This window comes from Mesoplodon densirostris, chromosome 3, assembly GCF_025265405.1.
Source record: "Mesoplodon densirostris isolate mMesDen1 chromosome 3, mMesDen1 primary haplotype, whole genome shotgun sequence".
NCBI classification, from domain to species: Eukaryota; Metazoa; Chordata; class Mammalia; order Artiodactyla; family Ziphiidae; genus Mesoplodon; species Mesoplodon densirostris.
Genome location: NC_082663.1, coordinates 147,693,077 through 147,707,244, shown reverse-complemented (window position 1 = coordinate 147,707,244; position 14,168 = coordinate 147,693,077). Strand labels below are relative to the sequence as shown.

The 14,168-nt window shown below is 46.9% G+C and overlaps 1 protein-coding gene across 4 annotated transcripts in view; it reads right to left on the bottom strand.

Moving 5' to 3' along the window:
* Window positions 1–5,454, bottom strand: part of INSR (insulin receptor) — a 131,100-nt gene extending 125,646 nt beyond the window's left edge. For all 4 annotated transcript variants that reach the window (XM_060094283.1, XM_060094285.1, XM_060094286.1 and 1 more), the window contains exon 1: window positions 4,895–5,454. In XM_060094283.1, coding sequence (XP_059950266.1) covers window positions 4,895–4,994 — 100 coding nt within the window. In that variant the 5' untranslated portion in view covers window positions 4,995–5,454. The remainder of the gene's footprint in view (window positions 1–4,894) is intronic.
* Window positions 5,455–14,168: the final 8,714 nt, after the last annotated feature.

The following is a 14,168-nucleotide window of genomic DNA, read 5'->3' as shown; positions in this document are numbered from 1 at the left end:
TATTTTTTTTAAAGTCACACAAGAAAAAATAAACTTTAAAAAAAAAGGAAAAATAATTCATTGGCCAGTACACTTATGTTAAAAAGTTTTTTTAATAAATAAATAAAGATACACACCAAACTGATAGCGTAGTCATTTCCCAAGACAGAAATGCAATGGTTTTAGGGACAAAGGGGGACACTGGTTTTTTCCTCTCAATACTTTCATAATTTTTTTTTGCAATGAGAATGCACTACCTGTTATTATTTTAATTTGAAAATCATAAATACGGCTTTTTTAAGATTTTTTTTTTACATGGACCATTTTTAAAGCCTTTACTGGATTTTTTACAATATTGCTTCTGTTTTATGTTTTGGTTTTTTGGCCGGGAGGCATGTGGGACCTTAGCTCCCCTACCAGGGATCGAACCCGCATGCCCTGCATTGGAAGGGGAAGTCTTAACCACTGGACCACCAGGGAAGTCCCATAAATATGGTTTTTAATTTGCAAAACATAACCCAAGCCACCCGGATGTGTTCCTAATAGAAATTAACATAAGGGGGGTTCTCAAGAGAACATCTCATAGCAGATACCACTTTCTTTTGGTACTAGAGACAGGGCCAAGAGCACGGAATCCTCATTCAATGCCAAGAAGACTGTTTAAACAAATAAAGCCAAAGATCGCACACACACACACAAACACACACACAAGGAGGGAACATCACTGTTATTTTCTCACCATCGGAACCCATACACTCAGCACAGCAAAAGGTATAAATTTCTTTAATACAGCTTGCTCTGTAAAGGGGAAAACACAGCATCCCTGGGCGTTTCATTTAACTTGATTCATTCAAAGTTGTATCAGGGACCACACAAGCTATGAGGTATGTCATCATGATCCTCAAGGAGTTTGTTCTAAATCAGGAGTTGGCAAACTCTGGAAAGGGCCCAAGTGTAAATATTGTTGGGAGCCACGCGATCACAACTATTCAACTCTGCCTTTAGAGCACAAAAGCAGCTACAGATGATGCATGAATGAATGGGCATGGCTGCGTGCCAGTAAAACTTTATTTACAAAAAAAACTGGTGCGGGTGGGCAGGATTTGGCCCCTGTTCTAGATAAAGGCTTTGACCACATATAAATTAAAAACTGAGTGAGACAGAGAGAGTCAAGAGTAGGGAATGGCCCTCTGTGAAGAAGGGCCTAATACCTTGGTCCAGGAAAGGAGCAGAGGAAAGGAAGAAAGAGGACGGGAGAAGTCAGACACAGGTGAAAACTCACCAGGAGACCGTGCCTTCCAGGAGGAGGCAAAACCCAGAGAAGTCAACTGGGGTGAGGCTACAATTGGGAGGTGAGGGATGACCTTCTCTAGAGCCATGGGCAAAGCGATGGAGACACAAGCCAGATGCCGTGGGCAGAGCAGTGGGGGAAAGGTGAGAGAGCAAGGGCGGTGGGGACCCGTTGGAGGGGAGGCTCGGCAGGGGAAGGCGAGAGGTAAGTGGTGAGTAATGGGGCCCAGGGGAGTATTGAGTGTTTATAGGCTGAAAACAGAAAGGCTCCTGGGTGGATGGAGATCCCTGAACAAACAGAGGGGAGAGAGCAGGGGACCCAGGTGGGTAAGTGTCCTAGAGAAGGAAAAAGGTATCTCCCCAAATGCAGTGATTCTCAACTCAGGAAAGTTGGTAATGTCTGGAGACACTTCTGGTGGCCATGACTTGGAGAGGGGAATTACTACTGGCGTCTAGAGATGAGGAATGGTGCTCAACATCTTAAAATACACAGGACAGCCCCCTGCAACCAAGAACTATCCAACCCCATGTGTCGAGAGCACAGAAGTCGAGAGGTTCTGCTCTAATCAAAAAAGAAAGGAAGTCGGGTTTGCCTGGTGGCGCAGTGGTTGAGAGTCTGCCTGCCGATGCAGGGGACACGGGTTCGTGCCCCAGTCCGGGAAGATCCCACATGCCGCGGAGAGGCTGGGCCCGTGAGCCATGGCCGCTGAGCCTGCGCGTCCGGAGCCTGTGCTCCGCAACGGGAGAGGCCATAACAGTGAGAGGCCCGTGTACCGCAAAAAAAAAAAAAAAAAAAAAGAAAGAAAGAAAGGAAGTCAACGATGGAGTGGAGTGAGGTGGGGACCCCAGGGGGCTCACCCCAAAGACCTCTATGAGTAAGTGGGGCAGGGGCGAGGGGTGGGTCACCAGGAGGGAAGCAAAGACTGGGAAGAACCCCGGGGAGGTGACCCGGCGAGCGGAAGTTCTGCTCTAAGGGTCCCGGAGCACACAAGAGAATACACAGGAGAAACATCCGGTGAGATCTGAAAGCAACATCTCACACCTCAACTAAACAACTCACTGCCCATCCCTCCACCCCCGCCGAAACTCTGTGGGTTTTCACTGTAATTAACCCCACTTCGCCTTCATTCTCTGACTTTGCAATGCCCCGGGTCATCTCGGGCCAGAGCGGGATCAACCCGAGGAGAAATGGAGGGGAAAGCCATTGCCCAGTTCAGCCAAGCCACAGAGACTCCATGGGGGGACGAAGTGGGATGGCACATACCATGTGACATCTGAGTCCTCAGTCCTTAAAAATCCCATTGATTTCCCTCTACCCCACCGTCACCCCAGCCAAAATGCCATATCGGTTGCTGCTGGAGACAAGCCATCTGTAAAGTTTCACGCCCCTCCCCAAACCTTCAAAGGGCATCACATGTCATCTATTCAGTAGTATTTTGTTAACCTTTACCACAGGGGTGGGGAGGCTCAGACTCCAAAGAAGAACCTTTTATTAAGAAACCTTTTATTAACAGACTGGGGTTCTAATCTCAGCTCTGCCATCTCGTCAAAGTTCCTCACCTTCCAAAAGGACAATAAACCTTACCTCCGAGCACTGTGGTAGGATTAACTGAGATTACCTATGCAAAGTGTATAGAACAGCACCCGCTGAGTGTTTGCTTATATTCTCATAATTTAGGAGTTATTTGGAGAATAAAGCAGCTGTGACTTGGACTCCTGGGGAGGACAGGAAGGATAGGAGTTGAATCAAGAACAAATATTTATCAAATACCTACTAGGTGCCAGGGACTGCTCTAGGCTCTGGAAATGTAGCGGTGAACGAAAGAAACATAAACCTCTGCCCTTATAGAAACTGTAAACAAGTAAGAAGCGGAAAATCCATCTACGGACCCCTGAAAGCCCAGGCACAAATCCACCATTAATTACCAAAGCTACCAGGAACAGAGAAGCAAGGAAACATACAGGGGTGAGCACGCACACACATATGCAAAGCCGAACAACTGGTCTCGGACTTTTTTTAACAAGACCCTAAACCAACTGCCACCCTTCCTTCATGGAGCACCCACTGCATACCAGGGAGCTTGGAGACAGTGCCTAACTGGCAAAGGTGCTCAGCAAACCCGGTTTGTCAACTCCAGAGCCTGCGTGTGCTTTCTCACACCCCTGGCTCACCGTCAGGGAACTCAGGAGCTTTGGTTTCTTCCCTCCTTGACCCCTTTCTCATCATGACTGATCTCCTTTTATGGCGAAATCTGAAGAAGTAACCCAACAGATATTTTGAAGGCAGGGCCTCAGCCATCATGGTGGGAAACCTCAGCTATATTCTCTTAAACGATTCTTCCGTCCTTGACCTGCAGCCAGGAAGACCTGCTGTCAAGCCCAAGAAGGATGCTGGGATTTGCCTCTGGTGGCTGCCAGCACAGGGACACTCAGGAGGGAGGCTTTGGGGTCTGGAATGACCACAGGTTAGAGACCTCCCGGAGCTGACAGGTAAAACGGCAGAGGAGGGAGGTTATTAGGGGGACATGGGCCGTGGGCAGCAGTCCAGAGCCTTGGGCCCTGGCACCACTGGAGAGGTTCGTTTTTCCCCTCTGGCACTGACTTTGGGGCAAGTGAGTTATGTGTCCTTCCCGAGCCTCAGTTTACTCCCTACAAAATGGACCAACAACGGTATCAGCCTCGAGAGGCCGCCGCAAAGGTCCAAAAAGAGGGACTTCCCTGGCGCTCCAGTGGTTAAGACTTCCCCTTCCAATGCAGGGGGTGCGGGTCCGATCCCTGGTCGGGGAGCTAATATCCCATATGCCTAGCGGCCAAAAAACCAAAACGTGAAACAGAAGCAACATTGTAACAAATTCAATACAGACTTCAAAATGGTGCACATCAAAAAAATCTCAAAAAAAAAAAAAAAAAAAAGGTCCAGAGAGATAAGACCGACCAGCTCGTGGCATTTGGTGACACTAACTACAATAATCATTAAAGCCGACACTACCTCTGCTACTACAACTGCGCTGTTGCCAAGGCGCTAGAGTTTGCCGCCCGATATCTGGAAAGAGAACCCAAGAGTGTAAACATAAACCTGAAGTCGGGGTAGCCATGGGTCTAGATACGAGGAAGGGGTGGGGGGGTGGGATTCTACAGTTGCCCGCCTCGGGCAGCGTCACCTACCAGCAGGGACCCCCAAGGGACGCCCTCCCCAGTCCGTCACCCTCGACTCTGGCTCCAAACCGTCTGTACCTCGGGAATTTGGCTGTCCGAGAGTGTCCAATAATCCCACTTCTCGGAGGCGACTCAGGACGCGTGTCCCGTCTCCGGAGCCAGTTGGGCTCGGGGAGGTCCAGGCACGGCACAGGTCCGAGGAGCGCTCGGGGGAGGCGCCCGCGGAGGGGCGAGCACTGGGGCAAGGTTCCTCCAGCCCGGGGCCCGCACGCGGAGCGTGGAGCCGCGAGCCCAGGCGGGCAAAGGCCAAGGTCAGCGGCTTCCCGCCCCCCGCGAGGCTGGAGCTACCGTCCCGGCCACCCGCCCTCCCACGGAGGAGGGCTCTCAGTCCGCAGCAGGGGTTCCATTTTGGCAAAGAGTCCCTCCCCACCGCGTTGGTCCCCGCCCACTCCCGGACCCCCAGACTCACCCTCTCCAGGGTACAGGTGGCCCGCGGCGCCCACCAGCAGCGCGGCAACGGCCACCAGCAGAGGCACGGCCGCCGCCCCCCGCCCGCCCCCGGCGCCCATGGCTACGGGAGCGCGGGGTCCGGATGGATCAGAGCGCGCGGCGCCGGCCCGAGGGGTGCATGCTCCAAAGCAGCCGCCCGAGAGGCGCTGGGGGCCGCGCGTCCTTCTCTTCCACGCGGGCGGCCCAGGGGCCGCAGCCTCCGCCCGGGAGGGTCCTTGAAACAGCCCCAGGAGGGGTGCGCGGCCTCCGCCGCTGCAAATCCGGCAGCGCGGCCCGGTGGAGGCGGCCCCGACTCCGGGCCACCGCGGCCCGGGCCCCGTCCCGCGATCTCAGGGCCCCGAGCCCGGCGCTGCGCCCCTGACTCCCGGCTCTCGGCCCCGGGCGCTCGGGGACTCAGATCTTCGGACGCGCGGACAAACGGACGCGCGGACAGGCGGGCGGGCACCTGGGCAGGCGGGTGGCGAGCGGGCGGCGGGAGCGAGGGCTGCTCGGCCCGTAAACAACGCGGCCCGTCAGCTGGGCCCCGTGCGGGCCGCGGGAAAAGGCGGCGCGGATCCGGATTCGGAAGGGACTCGGCGCCCGGGAGAGGCCCGAGAAGGGTAGAGGGAGGACCAGCATGGGGGGAGGCGCCGCCCCGCCCCACCCGCCAGCGTCCCTATCCTGGGCCCCGCGCTGGAGGCCCCCGGCGCGCCCTAGCCGAGGGGGCGCCACAGATCCCTGCCCAGCCGGAGCGCCCCTTCCAGCCCCGTGACTCCCGTCTCCGAGTCTGGGGGCGCCCCAGATGCCCGACCCAGCGAGACGGATCCTGTGTTTAACGTTTTGCTATTTTGTTCATCATGGGACTTTGGAAAATTCATTTTGATTTTTTAAAAATATTGCATTAAAATATTGTTTATCAAGGTTACTCGGTTTTTTGTTACTCCCTTAAATGTTGCGCTCGCCTCCCCCTCGTCCCAGTCCCGCCAGTGAGTCTGGTCCTCGCGGGAGCCCTGTCCTACCCCGAGTGCTCCCCCGCCCAGCGCCAGGCCCCTGGGGACAGCCACGTGCACGCGCGCCCCGTGCGTTCAATGTACTGGTGGCCTGGGCCCCTCCGCGCGGTCTGTGGTTCAAGTTGGAGAAATGACCCCTTGGAGAATGTGTAGAACCTCGCAAAAGTGCAAACCAGGCGGTGGTGATCTTGGATATGACACAAGTGGACACATGTAGTTTTTCAACACTGTAGACCCAGAGTCCTCTCTCTGGATCAGCCTCACCTGTATGATGCATGTAAACAATACCTGCAGGTCAGATTTGGGGAGTTGCAGGAGAAATAAAGTATGACAAAGCACCCAGCACAACTCTTGTCTGAGGGCATTCGTTCTTTCTCTCTATTCAACAAATATTAATTTGCCAGGAGCTGGGCCCAATGTCCTTTTAATTCAAACCTATTCCTGCCTTCCAGCCTCTCCAGTGTCTGGCTTCACCTCTCTGTCCCAATGAGCCTTCCCTGACCACACTTTGCAAACGCTCCCCATCCTTTCCTCCCTTTGTTCCCCTCCCTGTTCTTGACAGCACACCAGTATCCCTACCTGAAATTCTGAGTTCTTGTGTGTCTTTGCCCCTCCCCAGGAAGGCAGAAATCTTGTCCGTCTTGTTCACTGTTTTATACCCGGTGCCTGACATATCCATTGCTTAATACATATTTGTTGAATGGAAGAATCAACACGCAGTAAGTAATGCGGATTTGCAGGGAGCAAAATAAACATCATCCATTTCCTTGTAGACCTCACAATCCAGTGGGGGAGAAGGCCATTAATTATACATCAGATGTGTTATAAGGTGCGGTGGGGAGACACTGAAGGATCCTCCGAAGAAGTGATTTTTGGACTGAAATCTGAGGATGAGGAGGAACCAGCCCAAGGAAACAGCAGGGAAGTGTTCCAGGTAGAGGGAACAGCATGTGCAAAGGCCCAGAGGAGGACAGGCCGGTGTTCTCACAACTGAACCAGGCATTGTAGCTGGAGCACAGAAAGAAAAGAGGGGAAGCTGAGCTAGACAGGGTAGAATCTTGATATGCCATGTGAAGGGCTGTCCCCACCACCACCTTTATCCTGAAAGCAACGGGGATGCATTAGAGGGTTTACACCGAAAGGTTAACACAATCAGATTTTCTTTCCAATAATATCTCACTGTGGACAATGGGGCAAGAACGGACCCACGGAGAACAGACAAGAGGCAACTGCCGTCCCAGAGTACCAAGAATTGTGGGTCTGATCAATGTTGTTCCCCTTCTTTGAGGGGCTTCCTTCTGATCCACAGGGGCCCCCAAAAGCCACCAACAATTCCAGGCCAGTGGCATTTGCTGAAATTCCAGGGGACATGATGCTCTCTGGAAATCTTTCAGGACGCAAGACTTCCATGTTGGGTATAAAGTCAAGAGAATCATTGTAGTTGTGACTTGCTGGATGGAAATGAAGACACACCCACTTCCCGAAAAAAACTCATTGTTTCTTTTGTAAACCACCGTGCCCCCCCCAAAAATACAATCATCTAAAAGTTGAAAGTCAACCTCTGCCTTTTATTAAAATCAATAGAATGGAAGTAGAAAATCACCATTTGCTAATCTCCAAAATAATTCGTTCTGGCAAGAGCCATCCACGAATGCTAAGTGATGGTTGGAAGTCTGAAAAGTAACAGGGTATTTCCCGCGGTCTGCAAGCATCTCTCTGCAGAACGCTTGTCAATAATAAAAGAAAGGAAAAATAGTATCTTCATGGAGGAGAAAGCTGGCTTAACTAAATGATCGAAGTTGCTCTTGGATTTTCTTCTGTAATAAAAGATATTACTGGAGCAATTGGGGAAGACTGAAAAGGGTGTGTCAATTTGACAATGGTATTGTATCAATATTAATTTTGATCATTGTACTGAAGTGATGTAACAGAATGTCCCTGGCTTTAGGAAATACACACTGAATGAAGTATGTAGGGGTTAAGGAGTATAATATCTGCAACTTACTCTCAAATGGTTCAGAAAACAAAAATGAGACAGATGGAACAAAGCAGATATGATAGAAAGTGTGATAAAATTGGTAAATCTGGTTAAAAGTGTGCATATAAGGATTGATTGTACTATTCGTGCAGCTTTTCTGGAAGTCTGACATCATGTCAAAATTAAAAGTTTTAAAAGTTTTGAAAAACCATTTGGGACTTTTTGTTTGGCTTTGTTTTTCTTAGATTGGCTTTGGTCTGATATTTAAGCACACCATACTTTGAAGGCATGATGTAATGAGAGAGATCTTTTCATCTTTCATGAATATAAACACCAAATACTCTACTTTTGTTGTCCATCAAGGAGGGCTAAGGGAGGCCCACCACCACCCTGCTGGGGTCTTCCTTTAGCCAGTCCCTCTGGGACAATCTCCCTCAATCTAGCAGTTTTCTGTTACATTAAAGCAGGAAACCAAATGTAAATCCTGACTCTTGTGTTGTCATGGAAACCTGCTTTAATACATTACATTTAGGAGTGGGGGGGGGAAACTGCAAACGGATTTCACTTGTGAATAACAGTGCAAAAACACAGCAGTGATAATTTACCAACAGAATCAGGCAGAAGATTGAAAGAACACAACACCTATACCAGGATTAAGTGGACCTTGGGCCAGGAGGGCAAAGATGGTTCAATGCTAGGAAGTCTTGTCATCAAGATCACAGTATTCGTAGGTCCAAGGAGAGAAGGTACAAGAACATCGCCATGCTACTAAAAATGTATTTGATGAATTCCATAGCCATTCAAAAATGAAACCCTAAGACTCTGCAATTTGGAAATTTTGTTTTATAATTGCAAAGTAAGGAAAATCTCTTTAAGCAAGATGCAAATCCCAAATCTAAAATCTAAAAATAGGGACTTCCCTGGTGGCACAGTGGTTAAAAATCCACCTGCCAATGCAGGGGACATGGGTTCGAGCTCTGGTCCGGGAAGATCCCACATGCCACAGAGCAACTAAGCCTGTGCACCGCAACTACTGAGCTCGAGTGCTGCAACTACTGAAGCCCGCATACTTAGAGCCAGTGCTCCACAATAAGAGAAGCCACTGCAATGAGAAGCCCGCACACTGCAATGAAGAGTAGCCCCCGCTTGCCGCAACTAGAGAAAGCCCACGCACAGCAGCAAAGAACCAACGCAGCCAAAAATAAAATTTAAATAAATAAAATAAAATAAAATCTAAACACAACAAATCTGGCTATGAAAAAAATAAGTTACATGAATAGTAAAAAAAAAAAATCCATGCATAAAGTTGAACGTCAGATTTTTAAAAGTGAGAAAAATATATGCAACTTAAGTGACAGATAAAGGGCATGCATTATAAGATCTTACATAATATATAATACATAATACTAATTTTTTCAGTGAGGAAAAAAAAGCCCAAACTCTTATTTGCCAAAATAAAAATGGAAAAGGACATGAATAGGCAGCTCACAGAAACAGACCACTGAAAAGAAAAAAAGAAGGAATACCAAAGGTATTCAAACATATAAAAGGATGTTCAGCCTTCTTCATAGTTAGAGATATGCCCATGTCATTTTCACTGAGTTTGCCAACCGTCAGGAAAACGGGCAACACAATGTGAAGATTTGTGAGAATACATTCTCATCAACACTGGTATAAATGAGTTCAACTAAGGGGTGTGGCAGCAGGGAGATTTGGCAAAGACTTTCAACATGTAAATTGCATTGATGATTTTTCCCACTGGCCTCACTTCTAGGAAATTATATGCTGCACAAATATCCTCCCATGGGTGTAAAAAGAAGTATTCTCAAAGATAATCATTGCAGCACAACCTGGAATCACCCTAAATGAATTTTCCCCCCAAGAAACAGGGAGACCTCTACGGTCTCCTCAAAATGCCTCATCAATTCAAATATTTCAATTTTTCCTTGTTCTTTCTCTCTCTTTTCTTTCTCCTCTGATACCACTCACATATGATTTGCATTGACAAGTTATAGTAACTCGTAATAGTCTCATATTTTTTCCTGGGTTTTATTTTTCCTTTGGGGGAACTTTGAGGATATAAAGGCAGGGTGTGAAATTGGTATAAGACAACAGACATCCTGTGCTTACACAGCTTGATGTCTGCCCATCCTGGTCTCATGGGGGTTTATTTCAACACTTCCACATAGCTCTGTTATTCGTAAAGTCTTCATTTCTGACCCTTATTCAAATACACTGGGCTATTGTTTTCATTTGCTTTTTCTTATTGTGGTAAAATACACATAACATAGAATTTACCATTGAAACCATCTTAAAGTGTACAATTCAGTTACATTCAGTACAATGTTGTGCAGCTTTTACCACTACCTTGTTCCAAATATTTTTTTTCTTCACCCCGAACAGAAACTCCATACCCATTAAGCAATCACTTTTCATTCTCCCTCCCCTCAACCCCTGGCAACTGCTAATCTACTTTCTGTCTATACGGATTTGCCTATCCTGGACATTTCCTATAAGAGGGATCATATATTATGTGACCTTGTGACTTTCACTACTTAGCATGATAGTTTTCAAGGTTCATCCATATTGTAGCATGGATTAGTGCTTCATTCTTTTTTTATAGTTGAATGACATTCCATTATCAATAGATGTGGATATGGATTTTGAATCCTCAGACCTATTCCATGATCCCATTTTGCACCTACACTTGAAACCACACTTTCTGAAATGTACAGCATGGCTGAGTTGCAACCCATGGGAATTTTTGAGTGTTGGGCTTCTCCTGGTTTCTGATGCTATTGGGGCCATTGTCCAAACTGAGGCTTCATCTTAACCAGTTTCAGAGAATTTAGATTGTGACTGGACCTGACAAATAAAATGCTTAGGAGATGGATAAGCTTCCGAGACGAACTATTTGTACCTGAAGAAGACAAAAATATTAAGGAAGTACTGCCAACTAAATCTAAAAGGATTAACACTGTGGTGTTTGCCTCTCCTTCTGCCTCCTGGCCTCCTCCCAATGTAGTTTTCAAGAAAGATGAAAGACGGGATGAAACTCAAGTAAAATATTTTTATTTCTCAGAAACATTTCCTTTCATTGTTGCAATGTCCAGGACTCTTCTCTCCTGGCTTAGAGTGACAGTTACCCAAATCTAGATGGAAAAATATACACATAAAAATTATAATTGAAAGAAAACTGTTTCCCAGACTCACATAGAGAAGAGACATGTGGTTGTCAAGGGGGAGGGATAGAGTGGGAGTTTGGAGTTAGGAGATGCAAGCTATTATATATAGAATGGGTAAACAACAAGGTCCTACTGTATAGCACAAGGAACAATATTCAATATCCTGTGATAAACCATAATGGAAAAGAATATGTAAAAGAATGTATATATATGTTTAACTGAATCACTGTGCTGTACAGCAGAAAGGAACACAACATTGTAAATCAACTATACTTCGATTAAAAATAAAGTAAAATAAAATAACTGTTTTCTAACATAAATATAATAATGGAAAAATATTCTGTGGGGTTCTGTGACCTTTTTAGAAAACAATGAGTTAAATCCACAGGTACAGAGATGACAAAATCTCCAAGATACATAGTATTACACAAAAAGAATTAAGTGAAGAATAGGGTAAATGGAGTGCTATCATTTGCATTTTAAAAGGGGAGTAAACTACAGCCACACAAATTAGCATATACACATTCACAGATGTGAATGATTTCGCAGGAAATATCTCTCAAAGAAGGCACAGGAGCTGGTAATCCTTTTTTATCTGTTTGGATTGTTTTAACCATGTATGTGCATTCCCTTTTCAAAAATCAGCATAAGACAGAGACTTTTTTTCAGAATAGCATCATCATATCTACGAAGTGAAATAAAATAAAATACAGAGGAAAAAATTTAACAGCAATAGCTCTGACCCGTATTTTTAAAAAAACTGTAGTACTTTTTAAGGGGTCATAAAATAAGACTTGAGTAAATAAATAAATATGCCTTATTTCTGGATAAGAAAACGGAGTGTTGTCTAAGGGCCACCCCTCCCCCTCCAAGAAAATAATTTACAGATCCAATTTAAATCAAAATCTGTATCTAAAAGAATATAGGGGGATGGACTTCCCTGGTGGCACAGTGGTTAAGAATCCGCCTGCCAATGCAGGGGACACGGGTTCGAGCCCTGGTCTGGGAAGATCCCACATGCTACGGAGCAACTAAGCACATGCGCCACAACTACTGAGCCTCCGCTCTAGAGCCCGCGAGCCACAACTACTGAAGCCGCGCGCCTAAAGTCGGTGCTCCGCAAGAGAATCCACCGCAATGAGAGGCCCCCGCACGGCAACAAAGAGTAGCCCCGCTCGCTGCAACTAGAGAAAGCCCGTGGGCAGCAGCAAAGATACAACGCAGCCAAAAATAAATAAAATAAAATAAATTTACTTTAAAAAATGAAATAATGCCATTTGCAGCAACATGGATGGACCTAGAGATTATTATACTAAGTGAAGTAAGCCAGAAAGAGAAAGACAAATACCATATGATATCACTTATATGTGGAATCTAAAATATGACACAAATGAACGTACCTACAAGACAGAAACAGACTCCCAGACATAGAGAACAGACTTGTGGTTGCCAAGGTGGAGGGGGTGGGGGAGGGATGGATTGGGAATTTAAAATTAGCAAATGTAAAGTATTATATATAGGATGGATAAACAGCAACGTCCCACTGTATAGCACAGGGAACTGTATTCAGTATCCTGTGATAAACCATAATGGAAAAGAATCTGAAAAAGAATGAATATATGTTTATGCATAACTGAATCACTTAGCTGTACAGCAGAAATTAACACAACATTGTAGATCAACTATACTTAAATAAAATAAATTTTTAAAAATAAATAAAATAGGGCTTCCCTGGTGGCGCAGTGGTTGAGAGTCCGCTTGCCGATGCAGGGGACACGGGTTCGTGTCCCGGTCTGGGAAGATCCCACATGCCGCGGAGCAGCTGGGCCCGGGAGCCATGGCCACTGAGCCTGCATGTCCGGAGCCTGTGCTCCACAACGGGAGAGGCCACAGTAGTGAGAGGCCCGCGTACTGCAAAAAATAAATAAATAAATAAATAAATAAATAAATAAAATAAAATGGAAAGCATGGGGGAGGGATGTCTTGAGGGCACCGTTCAAGTCCACTGTGCCACTTATTTGAGTGCAATCTTGGACAAGTCCCTTCATGTCTCTGGACCTCAACTGTGCAATAGCCTCATCTTTAAAACGGCACCTACCTTGTACCTTCGTTCTGCAAATATTGAGCTCCTACCGTGGGCCAAGACTGGGGATCTAGAGGTGAAACTAGAGCCGTTAAAACTCCCTTTTTCTCATACAGCAGTGCAGGGAGACACACAATAAGCAAAATATGTGACTGACATATACAGACTCAGTCAGACTGGGATGTATGCTGTGGAGAAAAATGAAAATGGGATAGAAGTTACCAGTGGGTGAGAAAGAGGCGAAATTTTCAATAGGAGGCCTTCTCTGGTATGACAACATTTGAGCAAAGATCAGAAGGGAGTGGCGGCAGATCTCGTGTGGGTATGTGGAGGAAAGGCATACGAGGAAGAGGGCACAGCCTGTGTAATGGCCCTGAGGCAGGATGATGACTGGCATGTTGGAGGAACAGAGGGAGGCTGGTGGGGCTGAAGCTGAGTGAGCAAGTGAGCAGAGATATCAGACAGGTAAGGAGTGATACTCATATACCCCAGAGTCTCATAGCTCATCATGAGGATTTCAGATCCAACTCCTATGTCATCATGGGGATTAAATGAGTTGGTACAGGCCATGCACTTCACACAGAGTCGGCCATATAGCAAATGTTCAGCCAACACCAGCCAAGGATTCTTTCTCGAGACCATCAGCAAAAAACAAAATGGAGCCTTCTGTAAATTACATTGGAAAATGGACCATCATAAACGGTCCCAGTAATAAAATAACCATCTCCCACCAGCGCATATCAGATTACCAACAGCCAAGAAAACTCCTAGAACACAGCCTCAGCTGTTCTCCAAGTGGCCCGACCTCTGAGTCCAAGGAGTGGGTCCATCTGAGTCCTCAAGGCATGTTCCCATCCCAGGAGACCCCAAAGTTCAGTTTTGAAGTCACATCCTCCTTCTATCCATCAGGCAAGCCCCAAACAAGCAGAGGCTGAAAACCCAACTCCATTCTGAGTAAGTTCCCACACACCCAGACTGCCCTGCCCTCAATGGAAAGA